The 22,915-nt window shown below is 28.5% G+C and overlaps 3 protein-coding genes and 1 long non-coding RNA gene across 8 annotated transcripts in view; 2 read left to right on the top strand and 2 right to left on the bottom strand.

Annotated features, from left to right (window-relative positions):
• Positions 1–22,915, bottom strand: part of LOC145947271 (uncharacterized) — a 101,592-nt gene that overhangs the window by 10,090 nt on the left and 68,587 nt on the right. The gene's annotated exons all lie outside the window — the stretch shown is intronic.
• Positions 1,058–6,304, top strand: LOC145947264 (uncharacterized). Of its 5 annotated transcripts, none has more exons than XM_083057073.1 (14): positions 1,058–1,283; positions 1,533–1,625; positions 1,708–1,914; positions 2,026–2,232; positions 2,344–2,550; positions 2,686–2,871; positions 2,977–3,183; positions 3,289–3,495; positions 3,601–3,807; positions 3,919–4,206; positions 4,297–4,410; positions 4,543–4,608; positions 5,563–5,644; positions 6,174–6,304. In XM_083057073.1, coding segments are annotated over exons 1-14 (2,298 nt in total). In that variant the 3' UTR covers positions 6,175–6,304. The 5 variants fall into 5 exon arrangements, with proteins under 5 accessions (XP_082913199.1, XP_082913198.1, XP_082913197.1 ...); XM_083057072.1 differs by having other exon boundaries at positions 2,050–2,232; positions 2,662–2,871; positions 6,174–6,303; XM_083057071.1 differs by having other exon boundaries at positions 1,542–1,625; positions 2,662–2,871; positions 6,174–6,302.
• LOC145947265 (uncharacterized) lies at positions 6,293–9,174 on the top strand. Its single transcript, XM_083057075.1, has 3 exons — positions 6,293–8,084; positions 8,325–8,408; positions 8,858–9,174. Exons 1-3 carry the CDS (start codon positions 6,350–6,352, stop codon positions 9,070–9,072), a joined length of 2,034 nt encoding a protein of 677 aa, XP_082913201.1. The 5' UTR covers positions 6,293–6,349; the 3' UTR covers positions 9,073–9,174.
• On the bottom strand, positions 15,888–22,747 carry LOC145947270 (uncharacterized). Its single transcript, XR_014427140.1, has 3 exons — positions 22,218–22,747; positions 16,053–16,093; positions 15,888–15,965 (listed from the first exon to the last, which is right to left on the bottom strand). It is a non-coding gene; the product is annotated as an uncharacterized LOC145947270 (long non-coding RNA).

The following is a 22,915-nucleotide window of genomic DNA, read 5'->3' as shown; positions in this document are numbered from 1 at the left end:
TTGCCCTTTTAAACCAAAAGAAAACCGAATAAGGACAAGCTCGACAATTACAGCTGGACAGAAACAATGATTATTAATTCTCTATATCGCAACTCCTTTTCAGCGTTTTAAACATTCCCGCCCACTTTGTTACTACGTGACAAAATATCGACCTTGCGTAGGAAAGGTTCGACCTATAGTCATCGATTTTTCGATATCGATCGGCGTGTTCGATGGCCCTGGGAGTCGATTACGGTTTTTGGGTGAGCTCACTCACTTTTCACCTTCTCATCTCACGTGACTTTGTTCGCCCAATTACGGTTGTGTCGAGTGAAACTGCGAGATCACTAGGCATCCACTTCCGGGATAGTGATCTCACATTTTCACATTTTCACGCCGAAGAAAGTAAGGTTATGGCAGAGAACGACACAAATTTACGTCTCATTCTCTGCCATCAAAAAAGTGAGGTTAAGCATAAAAACTTAGAGACTTCAAACTTAGTACTTATTTGAAAAAGTATTTAAAAAATTAATTAAAATGAACGTTACAGAGAAACAAAAAATAATTTTATTAAATTATATGAAAAAAAATGAAGATTTTGCAAGAGGCCGCTTGCGATACCAAAGTGGCAATAAGAAAATATTAGTAAGTATTATATATATATATATGTCAATTGGCTATTTTGACGACATCAAAAAATCAAACATTTTATTGTATACATAAGAGTACATCGACTTCCTGATGTATACATTACTTATGATTTTGTGATAAAATGCACTGGTACATATGTATAAGCAATTAAGTACAGATTGGCTAGTACAGCGACAGTACAAAATTATGTACAACACATTATACTATTTGGCTATTATAACGACACCACTGATTTCTATAAAATGGTTGTTTTAACGACACTCCAAAAATAAGTTAAAAAATTCTTTTGAAAGCAATTATTTATCGCTTATCGCGTCAACTGTGAAAGCGCCATAACGAGTAACTATATATACGTTGTTGAACGCTGCCTTCGTCCTTTCGTCTAGGCCTAATCAGCCATGAGGTGCGAATTGTGTGCAATAGAAGTATGTTAATTCATTTGAGTATATACAGTATTATAGTATTAATTCTACTACCAAATACATTTTATACGATAATATTAAAATTTAATATAAATATGTATACGTTAGTAAAGTTTTATGATGATATTTATTATGTGTGCAAATCTAACCAAATTACGACTAAAAAAAATGTTACAAAAGCTAAATATAGTGATTACCGAAGGTACCTAGCAACTATTTTAGCAAAAAATGGTAAGTTAAATATATGTCTCATATCAATATTTTATATTACTATTATTGCATGTCATTAACATTTATATTACATTACAAATATATACATAAATCCCAGATTGAATAGTAAGCAGTAACGATGCGATTGTTTATGATATAATAAAATATAAACGTAGAAATATATCTACGAATGAAATAAGAAATTGAGAATACATTTTAATGTATTCTCAATTTCTTTTTTTGTTAACAGATATTTCTTCAATATTACAGATAATAAAGATATATTGCAAGATATTAAAAAAAATATTATAACAAATAAACCACATATATTATGCAAAAGAACTAATTTTCTAAAATTTTGTGGTAAGTTTAACTCATATCAATGATGTTTGTAACACTTATTTTATCATATGTATGTAATAATCATGTATTTCTTTTCTCGTAGATATTAATTCGATAAGTCTTATAGATAAAAACAAAGGCATTGATTCTGTGATACTAAAAAAGGAGTCTGTTGCTAAAAAGATTGATATTTCATCAAATACTGGTGAATCTCACATAATAGTTTCTATGGATGAAAGCGATAAAAATAATAAATCTGTGTCAAACAGAAATTGTAATGAGAAGATGACCGATGTTGCATCAAATACTGGTAAATGTCCACATTTCCAATTATTTAATTTAGCTCATATCAATGATGTTTGTAATACTTATTTTATATATCATATGTATGCAATAATCATCTGTATTTCTTCTCTCATAGATATTAATTCGATAAGTCTTATAGATAAAAACAAAGGCAATGAGGCTGTGATACTAAACAAGGAGTCTATTACTAAAAAGAATGATGTTTCATTAAATACTGGTGAATCTCGCATAATAATGTCTATGCATAAAAGCGATAAAAATATTGAATCTGTGTCAAACAGAAATTGTAATGAGGAGATGACCGATGTTACGTCAAATACTGGTAAATGTGCACATTTCCAATTATTTAGTTTAACTCATATCAATGATGTTTGTAATACTTATTTTATAAATCATATGTATGCAATAATCATCTGTATTTTTTCTCTCGTAGATATTAATTCGATAAGTCTTATAGATAAAAACAAAGGCAATGAGGCTGTGATACTAAACAAGGAGTCTATTACTAAAAAGAATGATGTTTCATTAAATACTGGTGAATCTCGCATAATAATGTCTATGCATAAAAGCGATAAAAATATTGAATCTGTGTCAAACAGAAATTGTAATGAGGAGATGACCGATGTTACATCAAATACTGGTAAATGTGCACATTTCCAATTATTTAGTTTAACTCATATCAATGATGTTTGTAATACTTATTTTATAAATCATATGTATGCAATAATCATCTGTATTTTTTCTCTCGTAGATATTAATTCGATAAGTCTTACAGATAAAAACAAAGGCAATGATTCTGTGATACTAAACAAAGAGTCTACTACTAAAAAGATTGATGATTCATTAAATATCGGTGAATCTCGCATAATAATGTCTATAAATGAAATAAGCGATAAAAATAATAAATCTGTGCCAAACAAAGATTATAATAAGAAGATGACCGGTGTTACATCAAATACTGGTAAATGTGCACATTTCTAATTATTTAGTTTAACTCATATCGATGTTGTTTGTAATACTTATTTTATCATATGTATGCGATAATTATGTATTTCTTCTCTCGTAGATATTAATTTGATAAGTTTTATGGATAAAAACAAAGGCAATGAGTCTGTGATATTAAACAAGGAGTCTATTACTAAAAAGAATGATGTTTTATTAAATACCGGTGAATCTCGCATAATAATGTCTATGCATAAAAGCGATAAAAATATTGAATCTGTGTCAAACAGAAATTGTAATGAGGAGATGACCGATGTTGCATCAAATACTGGTAAATGTGCACATTTCTAATTATTTAGTTTAACTCATATCGATGTTGTTTGTAATACTTATTTTATCATATGTATGCGATAATTATGTATTTCTTCTCTCGTAGATATTAATTTGATAAGTTTTATGGATAAAAACAAAGGCAATGAGTCTGTGATATTAAACAAGGAGTCTATTACTAAAAAGAATGATGTTTTATTAAATACCGGTGAATCTCGCATAATAATGTCTATGCATAAAAGCGATAAAAATATTGAATCTGTGTCAAACAGAAATTGTAATGAGGAGATGACCGATGTTGCATCAAATACTGGTAAATGTGCACATTTCTAATTATTTAGTTTAACTCATATCGATGTTGTTTGTAATACTTATTTTATCATATGTATGCGATAATTATGTATTTCTTCTCTCGTAGATATTAATTTGATAAGTTTTATGGATAAAAACAAAGGCAATGAGTCTGTGATATTAAACAAGGAGTCTATTACTAAAAAGAATGATGTTTTATTAAATACCGGTGAATCTCGCATAATAATGTCTATGCATAAAAGCGATAAAAATATTGAATCTGTGTCAAACAGAAATTGTAATGAGGAGATGACCGATGTTGCATCAAATACTGGTAAATGTGCACATTTCCAATTATTTAGTTTAGCTCATATTAATGATATTTGTAATACTTATTTTATATATCATATGTATGCAATAATCATCTGTATTTCTTCTCTCGTAGATATTAATTCGATAAGTCTTATAGATAAAAACAAAGGCATTGATTCTGTGATACTAAAAAAGGAGTCTGTTGCTAAAAAGATTGATGTTTCATCAAATACTGATGAATCTCACATAATAGTTTCTATGGATGAAAGCGATAAAAATAATGAATCTGTGTCAAACAGAGATTGTAATGAGGAGATGACCAATGTTACATCAAATACTGGTAAATGTGCGAGAGAAGAAATTACCGTGATTATTGATAACTGTGATTATCAAGAGAGTACAGATCTCTCAGCAAATTTTGGTAAGTTTCGATAATGTTATCAACTATATTTCTAAGCGCTATTTTATCATCTGTATGAAATAATATTTTTTCTTATATATATTGTTTTAGATATTGGCACAATAATCTTTACAAATCAAAATGAGACCATTGAAACTGTCATGCCGAATAACTTTTTCATGAATGATAATATTGAAACAGCAGACGCAAATATTTCTTTATCTGGTATGCATTATTGTTAAAATTAAATTTTAAATATTGTTTCATATTTTTACATTTTAAATAATATGCAATGTTTTATTGCATTGTTGAATAAATGTATTTGTCCGTTTGTCTAATCTTATGTTTTGTTTGCAGATTCACTTAATGGATCTGTTATAATCAATAAGGAGTGTGTTAGGAGATTAAGTTTTAACATGACTGGTATGTAGAAATTGAATTATTTTTATATAAAAATATAAACTCATAAACAAATATAAATATACACAAACTATAAAAAAATAAGGAATAAATGCAATAAAAAATATATATATATATATATGCATATATAAGCATGTCCAGTGTTTGCTGTTATCTGAATAAAATTATATAGATGATCATCTAGATGAAACTTTGGCGTCATCTTATCTTTATATAGATATAGATAATAAAAATATGTATTATGTATATCTGCATCATAGATGAGAAAAACTATTATTTTTACTAAATTATCTTGAATAATTTTCAGATAATTTTGATTTAGAATCATAGCACATAAAAATACTTAAATAGTAGAACTTAAGCAATAAGTCATAAAAATTTATAAGTAGAAATATAAATACATATATTTTTATATCCTTTTTATAATTTACATTTTTTTAAACTATGTTTATATAAGCAGTCTTAAAAATTATTATCTAGAAAATTATCTAGATGAATTGCCATATAATTTTACCTTTTATTTAGATACATATATTTAAAACAAAATTATCATTTATCTAAAATTAATTTAAATATTTTTATCTCATCTTTATCTAGCTAATTTTAAAATCATCTAAGCACAACACTGAGCATATCACAAAAGTAATAGAAAACCACTTAAATTAAAATATAAACATTAATGTTTATGTATATTTATATTTTTTAGAGATAAAAGATTGTATCTCCAGTTATATAAATTTAGAGAAAACAGGTTTTATAGTTTCAAATACACATAAGAAATGATAAAATTTTAGACAAAATAAAAATAAATATGATAATACAGTAATACAATTTAAGTTTTTATTAAGTATTTATAAACTGACATTTTAAGATTTGTTTAAAGTATAATCTTGTAAACACGGATTATTTTAGATATTATTTACTAATCTATTTTTATATCTTCAATAAATCATACAGAAACTGATGCAGGACGTGTAAGTGTGTTATCTCCTTGCCGAGATGATATGCCTGATCCAGAAATTGTTGCCAGTGTCTTATAGTATGTAGTTTTGTTTTCTTTTTCTTTATAAATTAATAAATCTCACAATATTATATGTGTAATATATGATATATATATTAATGGACATAATTCTTATAACATTGACGTTGCTACTGTTTTACATCAAGCTTGTTATTATTTTCATATAACGTACAAGCTGCGATTGCAACTTCATGCAAAAAGCGCAATAGTTTTGTTTCATTAATTTTATCTTAAGTTTTTAGTGATTTTAATTATAAAGACTAATTATAAATTTATACTTTTGCAAGATTAATTATAAATTTAAACTTTTACAAGACTAATTATAAATTTAAGTAATGTAATTCATGCAATATTGTGCTCTGTATATTTGAAATACATTAAAATTAAGATAAATCAATTTTATTACCTCTACTTTGAACATTATTTTTTATCTTTTGGTAATATATACATTGACATACAAATATTGTGTGCTTTAATTTTTCAATGATATGGGAGTTGTGTCCTTTGTTCATAGTTATATAATTTCTTTGTTTTTCTTTGATACTAGATAATGATAAGGACGAAAGTGATGATGAAGAATATATACCTTCAGAACACAGTTCTTTATATAGCAAATCTCCTCAAAAGCAAGTGCCAATTGTTAACAGAAGTATTTCATCCACTTCCAGTTTTGATACATCAAGTACAAATGTTGTTGGTACATCAGCATGTAACGATGAAGCTATGTATGTTCAAAAGTCTAATTTAAAATCAAAACAAAATTATTGCACTTTTTGTATGAAGTTGCAATCACAGCTTGCACGACATTTGGAAACAGTACACTCTAACGAGCCTGATGTAAAAAAATTTGCCATTCTGCCTAGAAAAAACCCAGAAAGGAAGAAAATAATAGAGACTATTCGAAAAATGGGTAATTTTAAATTTAACACCAACTCAGAATTTAATACTGGGCAATTAATTGTATGCAGACGTCCAAATGAGAAATCTAATAAGACTGCTAAAGATTTTGTTGTTTGCGTAAAATGTAAAGGATTTTTCGCAAAAAGCACAATACGTCATCATGCTCGAGCTTGTCTTAAGAAAGATTTTCGAAAAAATAAAAATATTATGATGATGGGAAGAAAAATCACTGGTAGAATACATTCAATAGCAAGTGAGTGTTTAAGGAAAACAGTGTTTCCTGTTATGCGAGAAGATGATGTAACACGTATTGTGAGATATGACAAATTATTGATTATATATGCGAATAAGTTGTGTGTTAAATATAAATCCCAACATCAGCATGATATGATTCGTGCACGATTGCGTCTACTAGGCCGTTTTCTTATAGCGTTAAAAGAGATAAATACGAATATAGAAGATTTTCAGTCGCTGTATCATCCACAAATATATGACGACTGTATTTCAGCAATTAATATAGTTGCAGGATATGACAATGAAGAACAACTTTATAAAACTCCTGCAGTAGCGGCTAACTTGTCAACACTTATTAAGCATATAGGAAATCTTCTCATTATGGAATGCATCAAGACTCAAGATGAAGAGAAGAAAAAATTAGTTAAAGACTTTTTAAAACTGTTAGTTGTGGATATAGGTACGAGTGTCAACAAAACAGTTATTGAAACGCAGTCCGCACATAAAAGGCACAAGAAAATAAATCTCCCGTCATTGGAAGATATTAAAAAATTACACACACATTTGGCAAAAATGAGAACTGAAGCATATGCAGCATTAAAAGAGTCCTTTTCATATGAGAAATGGATTTCTTTAGCAGAAGTAACATTAACTTCAACACATGTCTTTAATAGACGACGAGCAGGAGAAATTGAGCGAGCACTGATAGAAGATTTTGAAAATTATGAAAAAGTAAATAAAAATATGTACAGTGATATTTATAAATCATTATCGATGGAAGATAGAAAAATTGCAGAGAAATATGTTCGATTTTGCATCAGAGGAAAACTGGGACGCACAGTGCCTGTTTTATTGTCAAATGAGTTATTTGATTGCATCACTTTAATCTTGAAATATCGTGAAGAAGCTAATGTACCAAAGAAAAACCCTTATATTTTTGGACTACCTGCTGTCGACAAAGATAGACACCGATACCTGAGAGCCTGTGTTTTAATGCGTACATTTGCCGAACAATGTAACGCAAGTCAATCAACTACTTTACGCGGTACAACATTAAGAAAACATATTGCAACACACTGCATTCAATTTAATCTGAATGATACTGATGTTTCCGATCTTGCCACCTTTATGGGTCATGCTGATAAAATACACAGAGATCATTACAGGCAACCAATAGCAAGCAGAGATATACTGAAAATTTCCCGCTACTTAGAAGCAGTATCAGAAGGAAATGCACAAAATACGAATAATAAATCGATATCGGACAGTGATTCTGAAATAGAAGATAACTTAGTTGAAGTTAACAATAATAGTGATGAAAGAAGTAATGTTATTTGCTTAAATCATTATGTAAAACATAGAATTTATAATATTAAGATTTACATTATTTACATTTTTAATTAGTTTTATGTTGTTTTGATGCTTATTTATTTTACATTAAAGTATTCTTTTTGTATATTATTTTGATATCGTAATGATATCATGATAATAAAACGAGCATTACAATATTATAATTTCTATATTGTAATTTCGTAAATGTTTTAATAACTGCTGTTTATTATAGATATTTCATTATGTGAGACATCAAATCATTTCAAAAATTCTGACAAGCAAACGGATGAACAAGGTGGAAAACGGAAACGTAGTAGTAAGTAATTTTTCATATCTGCTTTCAATCAATAACTGTACGAATTACAATAATATACAGTTTCTTTTATTATGTCAATTTGTTCTTAAAAATGATACTCATTTACATATTTGTAATATAACTCTTAAAAGTTACCTATTTAATTAGTGCCTGCAAGTAATTATATTTTGTCATTCCTTTTTTATTACCGAAATACAGAACTTAGTTTTGTTTACATAATCTATAACATTTGCCAATATTTATACTAAAACTATTTATAATTGCGATTCAAAATTAAAAGTAAATAAGTAAAATAAAATAGCATTTCTATTTAAATAATTTATTATCGTTGAATATGGGATATAGGAATGATCATAGCAATCAACGTATTATTTTTATGTCAAAGTCGAGAACAAATAGTATAGTTATTTCGTTAAATTATTTCAATAATATTCTCTATGCTCCTCTAGCATCTCCTTATGGACAAACAAAAAGAGTACGATGGACAGAATTTGAGAAAAAAGCAGCTCTTTCTGCGTTTGCACAACATATGGAAAATAATACATTGCCGTCTCTAAAAGAGATTCAAGAAGTAAAGAAAAAATATATTTCTCTGGCTCGTCGTACATCGCCGCAAATCAAAACGTGGTTGCATAATAAGCAGAAAAACCTGAAACAACAATAGTGGAAGAGTTTGCAATTTCGTACAAAACATTTTATTAACGCCTGTAAAGAAATTCTGATTTTTTTTAAAACAATATAAAACGTTTTCATATCACTTAAATTTTAAATTTTTTAATTAAAATTTATATAATTTAATACTTTATATAATATATATATATATAATTTTAAATTAATTTTATATGTACTATACACAGTATAACTCTGATTCAATATCTTTTTTTTGTTTTTGTACACCTGTACATTGAGATATGCTAATATATAGATGTGTGCGTTAGTTCGTCAATGTTATAGATGTTCATAAGTAAATCTTATTCTATCTTTTGGTTTCAATTTAACTATCTCATTCTAGAAGGACCTTGTGAAGGCGTAGTTACTATAGTACAATATCTCGTATATTATATTATATTAATTAATTTATCACATGTTCTTTATGATTTATATTATTGCTAAATTTTAAGGATTAAAGTTTAACTTTAAGGATGTTGCGAATTTAGTCAAACATGATTGATGTATCAAGGTCCTATTACTTTTGCTGAAATCGAGAATATTAAGTTTTCTTATTTATAACTAGAGAAAAAGATATCAAATTTTGTGTTGTCATAAAAATAAATAAGTAAACATGATTAATGTATCAAGGTTCTCTTATTTTTGCTGAAATCGAGAATATTAAGTTTCCTTATTTATAACTAGAGAAAAGATATCAAATTTTGTGTTGTCATAAAAATGAATAAGTAATTACTTAAAATAAGTTCTACATACATTGTGAGCAATGATTTTAATTACCATTCTGTTGTATAATTATCATTTTCTGTTGTATTACTATATTTATTACATTTTTTACTTGTTTCTTTATATGATTAGAGGTATTACAAACACATCTTAATAATATTTTCAGATTATTATAATTGAAAATTTTATATTACACTATATTAATACGTATAATTAAGATTATTATGTATTTCTTAATCTTTAGCACCGTAATTTTGTCATTTTAATGTACACAATACACATGTTTCTTTTGAATCTAATTGGAATTGTGAACACCTACACATATTTTTCACAAATTCAATATGTAAAATTTCTATGAAAAATTTCTATGAAAAACCATTCAAGAAAACAAAAAATGTATATTATTATCTTACATCACATATCATTATGAAATACTACATGAATATAACCTCTTTAATAAAAGATATTGAGTAATATATATAACATTCAGTTTCATTATTTTCATCTTTACATATTTATACATTATCTTTCCCTTCATGTATTTACTATGAAATACATATGAGATTTCCATATAAAAAATCTGTTACAGTTAGATACATATTATTTTGTTCTCTCCCTGCACCATCTTAAGAAATAAGTATAATAATCTCTTTCGCGCGGACGCCGAATTGAGATAGATTTCATGTTAAATTCGGCAGCGTTAATGTTAAATTACATGTTAATGTTCAAATAAATACGTCGGCAAATTGCAAATAATAAAGGCTCCACGCTGTTTATAAAACAATCTAGTAGCATAAATCGTGCGTGCATGATCGTATTCGTCGTTCTCTCGAATAAATCATAAATGGAATTATTATAAATATATAATATTGTATGTAAATGCAGAATGTCCTATACACGACACGTGACATTGTCATCATTTTCATATCATTTTCATATCGCCGAAAAAACAAAGTAATAATACTTTTTCGGCGCGATATCATATACGTCGCGTGTCTTTCGTCGCTCATCGCTCAAAGCGTGCGGTCTACCGTTTCGAGCGGCGAGCGATTAGAGACGCGCGACATATAATACACGCCGAAAAAGTATTATCAATTTGTTTTTCCGGCGGTAGAAAAATGATGTAAGAATTATGACGATGTCGCGTGTCGCGTGTAGGACACCGCTGCATATATATATACAACAATGTATATTTACAATGATTTCATTCTAGATTTAGTAAAGAGAACGATGAATACGCTCATATACGCACGATTTTATGATACTAGATTGTTTTATAATCAACGTGGATCCCTTTATCATTTGCAACTTGCCGACGTATTTATTTGAACATAACGTGTAATTTACCATTAACACTGCATAATTTAACATGAAATCTATCTCAATTCGGCGTGCTCGCGAGAGAGAGAGAGAGAGAGAGAGAGAAAGAGAGAGAAAGAGAGAAACAGATAAAGATATATGTATATATGAAAATTAATCATATGATTCTTCCTGATTCACGCATGATGCGTATGAAAAAACGACAAGAAAATCATATTTCATGTTATGCATTTTATAGATTTTCTGTCGCTTCATATATACATATCATGCATGAATCAGAAAGTATCATATCATTAAATTATATGTACATACATATATCTTTATCTGTTTCTCTCTCTCTCTCTCTCTCTCTCTCTCTCTCTCTCTCATCTCTCTTTCTCTCTCTCTCTCTCTCTCTCTCTCTCTCTCTCTCTCTCTCTCTCTCTCTCTTTCTCTCTCTCTTTCGGGCGCACGCCGAATTGTGATACATTTCATGTTAAATTACGCAATATTAATGTTAAACTACATGTTCATTGAAACAAATACGTCAAGTTGCAACTGATAAAGGGATTCAAGCTGATTATAAAAATTTAGTATCATAAATCGTGCATGCATGAGCGTATTCATCATTCTCTCGAATTAATGTTGAACGGAATTATTGTAAAAATATACATTGCTGTATATATATATGCAGGGTGTCCCTCACGCGACACGCGACATCGTCATCATTTTCGCATCATTTTCATATCGCCGAAAATACAAAGGAATAATACTTTTTCGGCGCGGTATATATGTCGCGTGTCTTTTGTCGCTCACCGCTCGCCGCTCGATGCGTGTGGTCTATCGTTTCTCATGCGCCGAGATAATTTTGCTTATTATTTAATAATTATTCCGAATTTAGTAGGCATCTTTCTCTCTCTCTCTCTCTCTCTCTCTCTCTCTCTCTCTCTCTCTCTCTCTCTCTCTCTCTCTCTCTCTCTCTCTCTCTCTCTCTCTCTCTCTCTCTCTCTCTCTCTCTCTCTCTCTCTCTCTCTCACTCTCTCTCTCTCTCTCTCTCTCTCTCTCCTCTCTCTCTCTCTCTCTCTCTCTCTCTCTCTCTCTCTCTCTCTCTCTCTCTCTCTCTCTCTCTCTCTCTCTCTCTCTCTCTCTCTCTCTCTCTCTCTCTCTCTCTCTCTCTCTCTCTCTCTCTCTCTCTCTCTCTTCGCGCGCACGCCGAATTTAATACATTTCATGTTAAATAACGCAATATTAATGTTAAACTACATGTTCGTTGAAACAAATACGTCGTCGAGTTGCAAATAATAAAGGGTTCTACGCTGATTATAAAACAATGTAGTATCATAAATCGTGCGTGCATAAGCGTATTCATCGTTCTCTCGAATAAATCTTGAACGAAATTAATGCAAATATACAATGTTGTATATACATATACAATAAAGGGCTTATACCACGCTGCAGCGTTTAGAAGATACACCTCGTTTGGCCATCTCATTTTTATCTGGCAGTGAGTACTATTTTATACAATATCATTTTCACTATATTTTTTTATAACATTTGTTGCACGATTAAATAATGAAAAAATTAAGAAATGTTATTTACACTGCTTTCATGAATTATCAGATATTTAAACATTTCGAATGTAAACAAATTTTGTTATCTTCTAATAATTGTAGATTTTTTAAAATTTTCTATTGCATTAAATACTGAATATTGATTCATAATTTTTTTATAATAATAATCGTAATGATAATCTTAATTATAAATAATATCAATTATTAAATAGCTGATATTAAAAATAGCAAGAAATCACTGCATTAGAAAAAACTGTAAATATAATATTTTTTTCGAATATTTGACATATTTTAAAAGTTTATTATTGAATTTTCTCATAATAATTTTTTGCAAATAGAATAAAATCTTATAATTAATAAATATTTTCTATGCATGAACCTTAATTTTTCAATTTGGTATTTGATCGTGAATTAATTTGATATAAAGTGATTCTTGTTCAAGTAAAGTATTTAAATATGATAGCATTAATTATTACAAGTCATTACATAATAAAGTTATAGGTCTTAAAAAATTATAAATATTATGCGTGTAATATGCTTATATAATTATATATGCTTTAATTTACAATTTATAGTTTATAATAACATACAACGTAACAAAAAAATTATTCGTGTTTAATTAATTACAACGCTAAAAGACATTACTAAAATATTTAAAAAATTATGTAGGTTTTACTGTAATTGTGAAAAGTCAAATTTTTCATATATAACTGGAAAACTATTTAAGAAATATAGATTGCATTTTTTCTGAAATTTTCTATTAGCGTCCTTTAAATATTACATAAATTATATTTTAATTATTAAATTAGTTTGTTTCGAAAAAAACTGTAAATGTCTTAAAGCATTTTTTATTTGTCAAAATGTTTTTAATTCTCCATATAAGCTTATTCCTATATATTGTTTCAGTGATAAAGGGCAATATAACATAAACAATAATATAAGGCAAACTCAAACCTATATTCGTATACATAATCGCAATTCATCTATTTCCTATTGCTTTATAAAATTATATATTATATCTAAATCAAAATTAAGATTAGACATCACTTCTTTAACGTCAAGGTAGCGGCGACGTATTTTCTTAAAAAAATTTCGTAATATTTGGCAAATGACTATTAATTCAAATTTAGAAGTTTAAAATAATATTATAAGTGGATCGAATGGGCCAGATAACATCAAACAATCTCAGCAGCAAAATGTACTAAAAGAAATTGATTTCGATCATTCCAATGTAATGAGTACTCATATGTGTACAGAAAATAATGATGATTCAGTTTCTGAACATTCGGGAATTAGTATTGATAAAAATAGTCTTCAGTCAAGTATTTCAAGTGATAAATCTTCTAAAACAGAATTTTTTAAAACAGAACTTATTAATGACATTCGATTATGGGCTATTGAAAATCGTGTCAGTCATTCTGCTATTAGTAGTTTACTGAAAATTCTAGTAAAATACGGCCATGATCTTCCTATTGATGCTCGAACTTTGTTTCAAACTCCTAAACAAGTAAACATTATTGAAATGACACCAGGAAAATATTATCATGCCGGGTTAGGTAATAGTTTAAAAAAATCTATTTGTAAGCATTATTGTCGAAGTAATTTACCATCGCAGATAAATATTAATGTGAATATAGATGGTCTTCCTTTAACAAAATCTTCTGGGGGTCAATTTTGGTTTATTTTGGGTAGTATAGTTGCAGATTTTTACACTGAACCGTTTATAATTGGTGTTTATCATGGTTTTGAAAAGCCAAAATGTTGCAATACTTTTTTGAAATATTTCAAAGATGATTGTCTTGAAATTTTCCAAACTGGCATTGTAGAATACGGCATAAAAATAACTGTGAAATTGAACGTATTTATTTGCGATGCTCCTGCAAAATCGTTTATCAAGGGAATTAAAGGACATAATGCATATTTTGGATGCGGTAATTGTATTCAAGAGGGAGATTACATAGAAAATCGAGTCACGTACCCAGAAATTAATGCAATGTTAAGATCAGATGAATCTTTCAAATTAAGAAAACAAGAAGAACACCATAAAATCACTTCAAATCTGAAATTGAAGATTTAAACATTGGAATGGTTACTCAATTTCCTTTAGACTACATGCATCTCGTACTAATAGGAGTAATGAAAAAATTGTTACACTTTTGGATTAAAGGTAAACATAATGTTCGTATGGTTGCAACTCAGATAACTCTTGCTTCAACTTCTTTATTATCCATGTCATCATTCCTACCTAAGGAGTTTGCTAGAAAGCCAAGGAAATTAGATGAGGTTGATCGCTTTAAAGCCACCGAATTAAGACAATTATTATTATATACTGGGCCAGTAATCTTTTTTAAAAAATTATCACGTGATAAATATGTTCATTTTTTAAGTCTGAGCATAGCAATTCGAATTTTATGTAGCAAACAATATTGCGTACAACTGCTTGATTATGCACACAGTTTATTATTGTATTTTGTTGAAAATTACGGCACATTATATGGTCGTCAACATATATTATATAACGTTCATAATTTAATTCATTTGTGTTATTATGTAAAATTATGGGGAGTGTTGGATAAATTTAGCGCGTTTAAATTCGAAAATTACATGCAAAAAATTAAATCAAAAATTAGATCTTCGAGTCGGCCATTAGAACAATTAGTCAATCGTTGTAAAGAAAAAGATAATTTAAATATAACAAATAGAGAAAAAAATTATCCAATACCAAAAGTACGTATTATAAATGGCAAAAAGATAATAAAATCGGTTCAATGCAAGGATTTCTATCTTAGTACAAGAACTGCTGATAATTGTTGTTCTTTGTTAGATGGTACAACGGTTTTGCTTACGAAAATTTATTTTAAAAATAAACAGATTTATGTTATTGCTAAAAAATATTTGAATATTAAATCATTTTTTCACATTCCGTGTGACTCTTTAAATATCGGCATTAAACAAATTAACGAGTTACAATATGAGTTAATTATTGTTTCATTGTCTGATATTAAGTCAAAATGCGTAAAACTGCCTTTATGTGACGAAAAAGCTATGGTATTGCCTTTACTGCACCAACAAGAAATATGTTAATGGCGAGTACTCATATATTGATAGAATATACAATTGAAAACAATATTAAATTACATAACACACTTTATTCTTTACAGACCATTAATAATGGCGAAAAAATTCGCTGTCGTTACTTTTCCAAAAGAAAATGAGACCGTATCAGAAGTTCCATCTTCATGGCTTTCTTCCAATTTAACAAAATGTTGGTGGCCATCGGTGAAAAATGCAAATCCTTATATCATAAAACAAATTCCATCCGTTACTAATGATCCTAAAAAATGGTCATTTTCTTCGACAGAACGGATAAAAAATTACTTACCATTGAAATCGGTCGAAGATATAAAAATCATGGACACTCATCTACAACAAGAAGACTTCGTTGACGAATATGTAAGTAAAAAATTTAAATAAAGAAATTTTTATATATATTTTATGTTAATTATTAATATTATAATAATTTCTTATTTTGTATATTTCAGAAAACTTTTTTGCATAAGATAGGTGGTCACCTAGAGAAAATATTCGCGATGCTTTGACACGAATATTTTCCAACGAATGTAGCATGAAATGCTCATGGAAAGGACGACGTCAAAATTTTGCAATTTATAAATTGCGTTTAATTACTATTATGAAAGGTATATATATATATATATATATATATATATATTTGTGTGTGTGTTTGTGTGTATCTGTGTCTGTGTGTGTATATATATTTCATTAATTACGATAAAATAAATATTTAAAAATATTTTTTCTTTGTTTCAGAAATTATTTTGGAGTTACATTTAACTTTAACTGAAAAAGAACTGGACGACACAGTTGCCGAATGGTTCCGCTTTGTTAAACAACGACATGATAGAGAGTTAAAACAGTAATCTACTCAGTAATTTTAAAAAAAGTACAAAAGAAAATATTATCGTTATTTTTAAGACTTGCAATAATATGTTTAATCTTACAAAAAATAATTTTGTTTTTAAGTTTTTGCAAATTAGCTTTTAAAATGTGACATTGTTCTTTTTATAAAATAATATTTTTTTTGTGATACAAAATAGCGAATTCGATTGGATGTACAGTGCCGCAGTCATTGCTTCGTTCCTTGTGGAGGATTCACACTGCGTCTGATGTTCGATGTACGACATCCAATATCTAATAGAAAACTCTCTAGATCCCAAAATATTGTTAGTTATAATCATTAAAAAATGAGCTCTTCTATTGGATATTAGATGTCATACGTCCAACATCGGACGCAGTGTGCATCCTCCGTAGGAAACGAATCATTGACTGGCAATATGTACTAGTGCGCACATTAAAGATTATTGTACACAAATTTACAATAGTATAATAAGTAATTAAAACAAGATAATTATATATGTATAATAAATGTGAATAGTTATCATTATTCATATTGAACAACAATAATAGCTCTTACAGTATTAATTATTTTACTTTTTTAATTACTTAATATGTCTTTGTAAGTTTGTATAAATCTTTATATGTACACAAATTCGCATAAAAAATTTTAGTAATATAAGTATTATGCAAGATTTTAAGTAGACAATTTATAATTGTGTAATTTAATTACCTCATTTATGTTTGTCAAAAAATTTGTTTTGTTATTTTTATAGTACAATTTAAAAGAAGACATATGTACAAGAAAAATATTTCATTCAAATAATTTTTGCAATATATTCCTTTAATTATTTAAAAATTACCTTTCATAAATAAAAAAAATAAATATAATATATATACATATAACACATTTACTTTATACTAATATAATATAAACATTATTTCAATATGTAACTGCAATATAATATCTGTTATATTACATGTTACATTTATGAGTGGGAAATTACAATTAACCAGTAACTTACATGTAATACTTATGTTTATTACTTGTAACATTCCGCCTTATTGCTTTTATGTAACATTAATATAACAGTGTTTACTGGGTTCTTCCTTATCCTTTATTGTAGTAATATCACTTTTTTTCTTTTCAATGATATGAGCAAATTTTTTTACAATTTGCAGAAAAAAACTTTTTTCTACATCCGTATAATGTTTCCTTGTAGACATCTTTGATATAATATAAAATTATTTATTTATATTTTTCTCTTCTTGTAGGATACCACGATGACACTAATGTGGGCATGGATACAAAAACATAAGAGTTTCCTCGGACTCTCCGACGCTACTATTATCTGATTGGCTGTTATATCAGAAAAATTCCGGAAACGGCCGAACATAAAATAAGATCATCTTAAGTATTTACTCGGTTAAGAAATTCTTAATGGTTAAAACATTCCATTTTCTTAAATAAGACAATCTTATTTCACGATTATGAATTCACAACGTCTTAAGATCGTCTTATTTAAATAAGGCGATCTTAATAAAGAAATTCTATATTATTTATGTTTTTGTATCCATGCCCACATTAGTGTCATCGTGGTGTCCTACAAGAAGAAAAAAAATATAAATAAATAATTTTATATTATATCAAAGATGTCTACAAGGAAACATTATACGGATGTAGAAAAAAGATTTTTTCTGCAAATTGTAAAAAAATTTGCTCATATCATTGAAAAGAAAAAAAGTGATATTACTACAATAAAGGATAAGGAAGAAGCCTGGAATAAAATATGTGAATTATACAATGCATCGTCATTAATTTCAGTAAAGGTACAGATTTTTATATTTTTAACAATTAAAACTGTTGTTTAAACGGCACTTTATAAATTTTTGAAAAAGTAATTTTAACATAGCATTATAGGTTAAGTAAATATGTATAGGTTACTATTTATATATAAATTATTTTTTACTCTAGAAAACCGTTCAATCGTTGAGTGAAAAGATGTGCAGGCGAGGAATAGAGGACCGTTTTCATATAAAGACTGAGACACGGATTCTCAGCACTTAAGTTTGTATTCTACGGTTTCATAGCGAATTCGATATAGGATGAGTTTTATTCTTATATATTAACATTATAAAGACTGAGACACGTATTCTCAGCACTTAAGGTTTTACTCTGCGGTTTCATAGCGAATTCGATATAGGATGCATTCTTATATATTAACATTATTAATTATTAAGTTTTTCAATAATGCTTTTTCCAATATTGTTGCGCTGAAGATGACCTAAATACAGGTCGAAACGTACGCTTTTTATATATTATTTTTATTTATATGAAGATCTTTGTAATTTGACTTTAATAATTATATATCTGACGCCTTAACAACTGCGTTGGCTCTTTCTAGCCTACCATATTGTGAATTGTATATATATATTTATTTATATATATATTTATTATATATTTATATACACAATTTTCTTACATGCTTATAAGCATGACGTCTTTTAAATAAAATGTATTATTAATAAGACGAGGGACCAGGTATGTCGGCAACATCAGCGTCTGCAGCATGTAGCTTTAAAATATTTTTATTTTTTTTACAGCAGTAGCATATAATTTGTCCGCCGACATAAGAAACAAAATGTTTTTCATTAACTTGCATGTTTATAGCTGTTTCTCCCCTCGTCTTTAATGCAGATTTAAATACACAAATAGCATTAACAGAAGCCGACGAAAATTTATTACGTTTTTTTGTTTTTACATTATTTAAAAGAGAAAACATTCTCTCCGGATCGGCATTAGAATTTGGAAGCGATCTAATAGTATTTATAACATTTTTTAAATTAGGATATTTAGCATTATTATTGGTGTCTCGACGTTGTAAAATTTCTTTCCAAGCATTATCAAAATTTAATTTAGTGAGGCTTTGTTTTTCTTCCATTGTAAAATCTGATGCTAATGCAATCCATTCTTTTTTTAAAGCATCTTCATCAAAACCGCTAATAGTTTTAATGACGAAAGAAACGTTATTGAATGATGTTTCTCTATTATAAAATAAGCTTACAAATGGTTGAAAAACTATTAATTGTGATAAAAATGTGTCATTTATTGATAATCTTTTACGAATTTCTTCTGCAGTAGTCACATAAAATGTTAAACAATTTTCTCGAATAATTTTAACAATGTCTACGTGACCTTCCAGTAGTAATTCGTTAAAATATTCCTCACATTCTAAACCCAAAGTAACTTCATTAAGATCTTTTTGATTCTCCTTTAGAGAGAATGCAATATTTTCAGAAAATGATTGTAAATGCTCTTCTTTTAAAAAATTTTTGCAGATTTGGAAAATAAATTTTTTGGATTTTGGTTGTAATAAATGAATTCTGGTTTCTAATGCTTGAAAAAATGTATTAAATGCATTAAAGAAATTTAAAGTATATTTTAAAAAAAGAAAATAAGCTTTTAGTTCTACGTTGTTCATCATAGACAGTAGATATTCTCCAGAATTTTTTTTTCCCCTTACAACCATTTCGGTAAGAAAATATTTAATTGTATCCCAAGATTCAAGAAGTCGTTCGACACATAAATAATGAGACAGCCAGCGTGTATCACATAATTTTAATATTTTGCGATTTGTTTCTTGGAAACATTCACAAAATTCTCTGAAAATTGCTGTATGTTTTGGGCTGCTGTTCAAATAATTAGAAATTTTTTTTATAAATTCATTGCAATACGCAGGTATTTTATTACATGCAGTATGCGCTGCTAATGCAGCGGAGTGGCAAGGGCATGTTAAAGTTAGTAAACGTGGACATAGTTCTTCCAACTTTTTTTTGAACGATAAATATTTCCCTGTCATAATAGATGCGTTATCGCACGATAAGGCAACAATATTTGGAAATGGTATCTGCAGTTTCCACATTTCACATTTAAATGCCTGAAACAACTTTTCTGCGCTTGAATCTTTGGCATCAATATCGATTAATTTGACTAATTGCGAGCGAACATCTAATATCTCCGAATCAACGTATCGGACAAAAAAAGTCATCCATTTATTATTAGATATGTCTGATGTTTCGTCAATAAAAACTGAAAACTTTGTATTTTGAATTTTATTGACGACACGATCCGTCTCAATCGGACACAAAACGTTTGTAATAATGCTTTTATATTTCGTTCGAATCATGCTCATGCTTTTCAATACGTCAGGATCTTCTCCTATTTGTTGAAAAAATGTAAGAATCTCTGTTGCATTTTGATGAGAAATGTTTTTATCAGCAATTAATGCTGCATATCTGATTTCCGCGGATTTTTTACGCTCATTAAATGGCAAAAGAGATTTATTTTGCATATTTAAATCTTCTAAATTTGATTGATTTTTTTCTAGATATTTTTTATATATATTTATATGTGTTTTGGATTCTGCATGACGATGGATTTGCGATAAACTACTAGCGATAGATTTATCGCAAATCAAACAAAAAAATAAACTTTCATCATGTGGCACTTCACGCAACCAAAGTTTAAATTCTTCAATATCTAACCATTCTTTTTTAAATATTGATTTACGCAATTTTTTTATTGGTATCTCAACATTATCATTACTATTATTATCAGATGATAATGTATTCTTTTTAATATTATTTTGTTGATACGCGGAGTCAGCATGTCTTAATATGTATGTTGAATTGCACGAAAAAGTTTTATTGCATATACTGCAATAAAATAAAGACTACTATCAGATAATACTTTACATACCCAAGATTTGTATCGGTCGTCTGTAAGCCAAGCTTCTGCGAAACTTCGCTTACGAGCTTTTCGGGGCTTCGTCAATTCAACACACATTTTTCGTTACTTTATACTATTTGTTAAAGCGAAATATATATACTGATCAAGAGCTAATTGCTCGAAAACGAGAGATGTTTATAGTAAAACGGTCTACAGCTGACTCGACGAATTTCGAAGACATAAATGTCAAAAACCTGTCGCTAGATTGTTATTGTGTCAAACAGCTGATTGGAGAGCTGCTTGACAAGACGAGACGCGCGGTAAAACGATCAACACGCGCAAAAAAGGTAAACACGGCTCGTCGGGAAGCCGAATATAATGATTGAAATACATTTCCCAATATACAATATTTTAAATTTTTTGACGGAAGAAACCACCACCTTCTCGCGGTTTCCGTTGAGCAACAATATGTATGTCGTACATTAGTACAAAATAAATAGGGAATAAAAAGAATGAAATCTTAAACAATATTTATAAATTAAAATATTATTTTATTACAATTATTTCTTTAAAGATAAAAAATCTTTTTTAATAGAAAGGCGTATATATTGGCCAAGAGTGGATTTTTATATATAAAATATACTTATAATTATTAATTATAATTATTATTAATTAATAATTATTTTTAATTAAAATTTTAAATATAAGTTACTTAATTTATGTTTAAAATATATTAATTTTATTAATATTATTTTATAATATTAAATATATTTTTTATATTATATTTTATATTTTCTTTTTGCATATTGGGTCGCATCGTCTACTCGCTATCGCCAGTATTCCGGATTCGCTCGAAATTCGTAGCTCTATTCTATCAAAAGAAAATAAAGGACAAAAGATATATACCTGTCCTCTTCTACATATGTTCGAAGAACAAGGGTTCTCATCTTTTCGGTGCACTCTGCGCTGCCGACCTACCCCTTCCACTGCAAGATGGCTGTCGCGAAGTGGCTTTCGCGCGTGAAATCTTGCATCACTGGTTCCGAGGAACATCGGTTAACACTGAGCTATATACTATTGTATGTGTTGCTCACTCCAATGAGAAGAAACGGGAAAAGAGAGATAGAAAATTGCCACCAGTCCGTCCTTTTCTAACGTAGTACTACTCGAGCTAAAGCACCAGTTAGAAGACGTTTTAGACAAGGATAGATATATTTGCCACCGACCTCTCTCTGTCTTTCTCTATCTTTCGGTGACCCGTTTCTTTAGAGTGAGCACTCCAGTATAGTATATATCCACAGACTTCTATATATACTAGACTGCTAACACCTGCACAAAATGACTCGAAAAAGTGATGCGAGGTGCAAATAGTGGTGGGGATGGCAGCCATATTTCGGGTGGGCAAATTATACTGGGTGTTCAGTTCTCATTAAACAAAATACGCCCATACGGTACAGGACCTTGCAGCAATATTGCAGCAATATTGCAATATGCAAGATTGCAATGCAATATTGCAACAATATTGCAGAAATATAAATATGGAACATTGCTGCAATAATGCGGTAATAATGTTGCAACAACATTATAAAAATAAACTGGCATAA

The sequence above is a fragment of the Prenolepis imparis genome, unplaced genomic scaffold (assembly GCF_030444845.1).
Source record: "Prenolepis imparis isolate NDT839.2.m4 unplaced genomic scaffold, iyPreImpa1.0 SCAF_59, whole genome shotgun sequence".
NCBI classification, from domain to species: Eukaryota; Metazoa; Arthropoda; class Insecta; order Hymenoptera; family Formicidae; genus Prenolepis; species Prenolepis imparis.
This window is presented reverse-complemented; position numbering and strand designations above follow the sequence as displayed.

Bases quoted from the DNA above. Each gene is read 5' to 3' on its own strand.
- LOC145947265 (XM_083057075.1), top strand. From the start codon at position 6,350: ATGTATGTTCAAAAGTCTAATTTAAAATCAAAACAAAATTATTGCACT. The intron at 8,085-8,324 runs GTAATGTTATTT...TGTTTATTATAG, and splicing joins CAATAATAGTGATGAAAGAA to ATATTTCATTATGTGAGACA. The intron at 8,409-8,857 runs GTAAGTAATTTT...ATGCTCCTCTAG, and splicing joins TGGAAAACGGAAACGTAGTA to CATCTCCTTATGGACAAACA.
- LOC145947264 (XM_083057070.1), top strand. From the start codon at position 1,058: ATGTTAATTCATTTGAGTATATACAGTATTATAGTATTAATTCTACTA. The intron at 2,233-2,343 runs GTAAATGTGCAC...TTTCTCTCGTAG, and splicing joins CGATGTTACGTCAAATACTG to ATATTAATTCGATAAGTCTT. The intron at 3,496-3,600 runs GTAAATGTGCAC...CTTCTCTCGTAG, and splicing joins CGATGTTGCATCAAATACTG to ATATTAATTTGATAAGTTTT.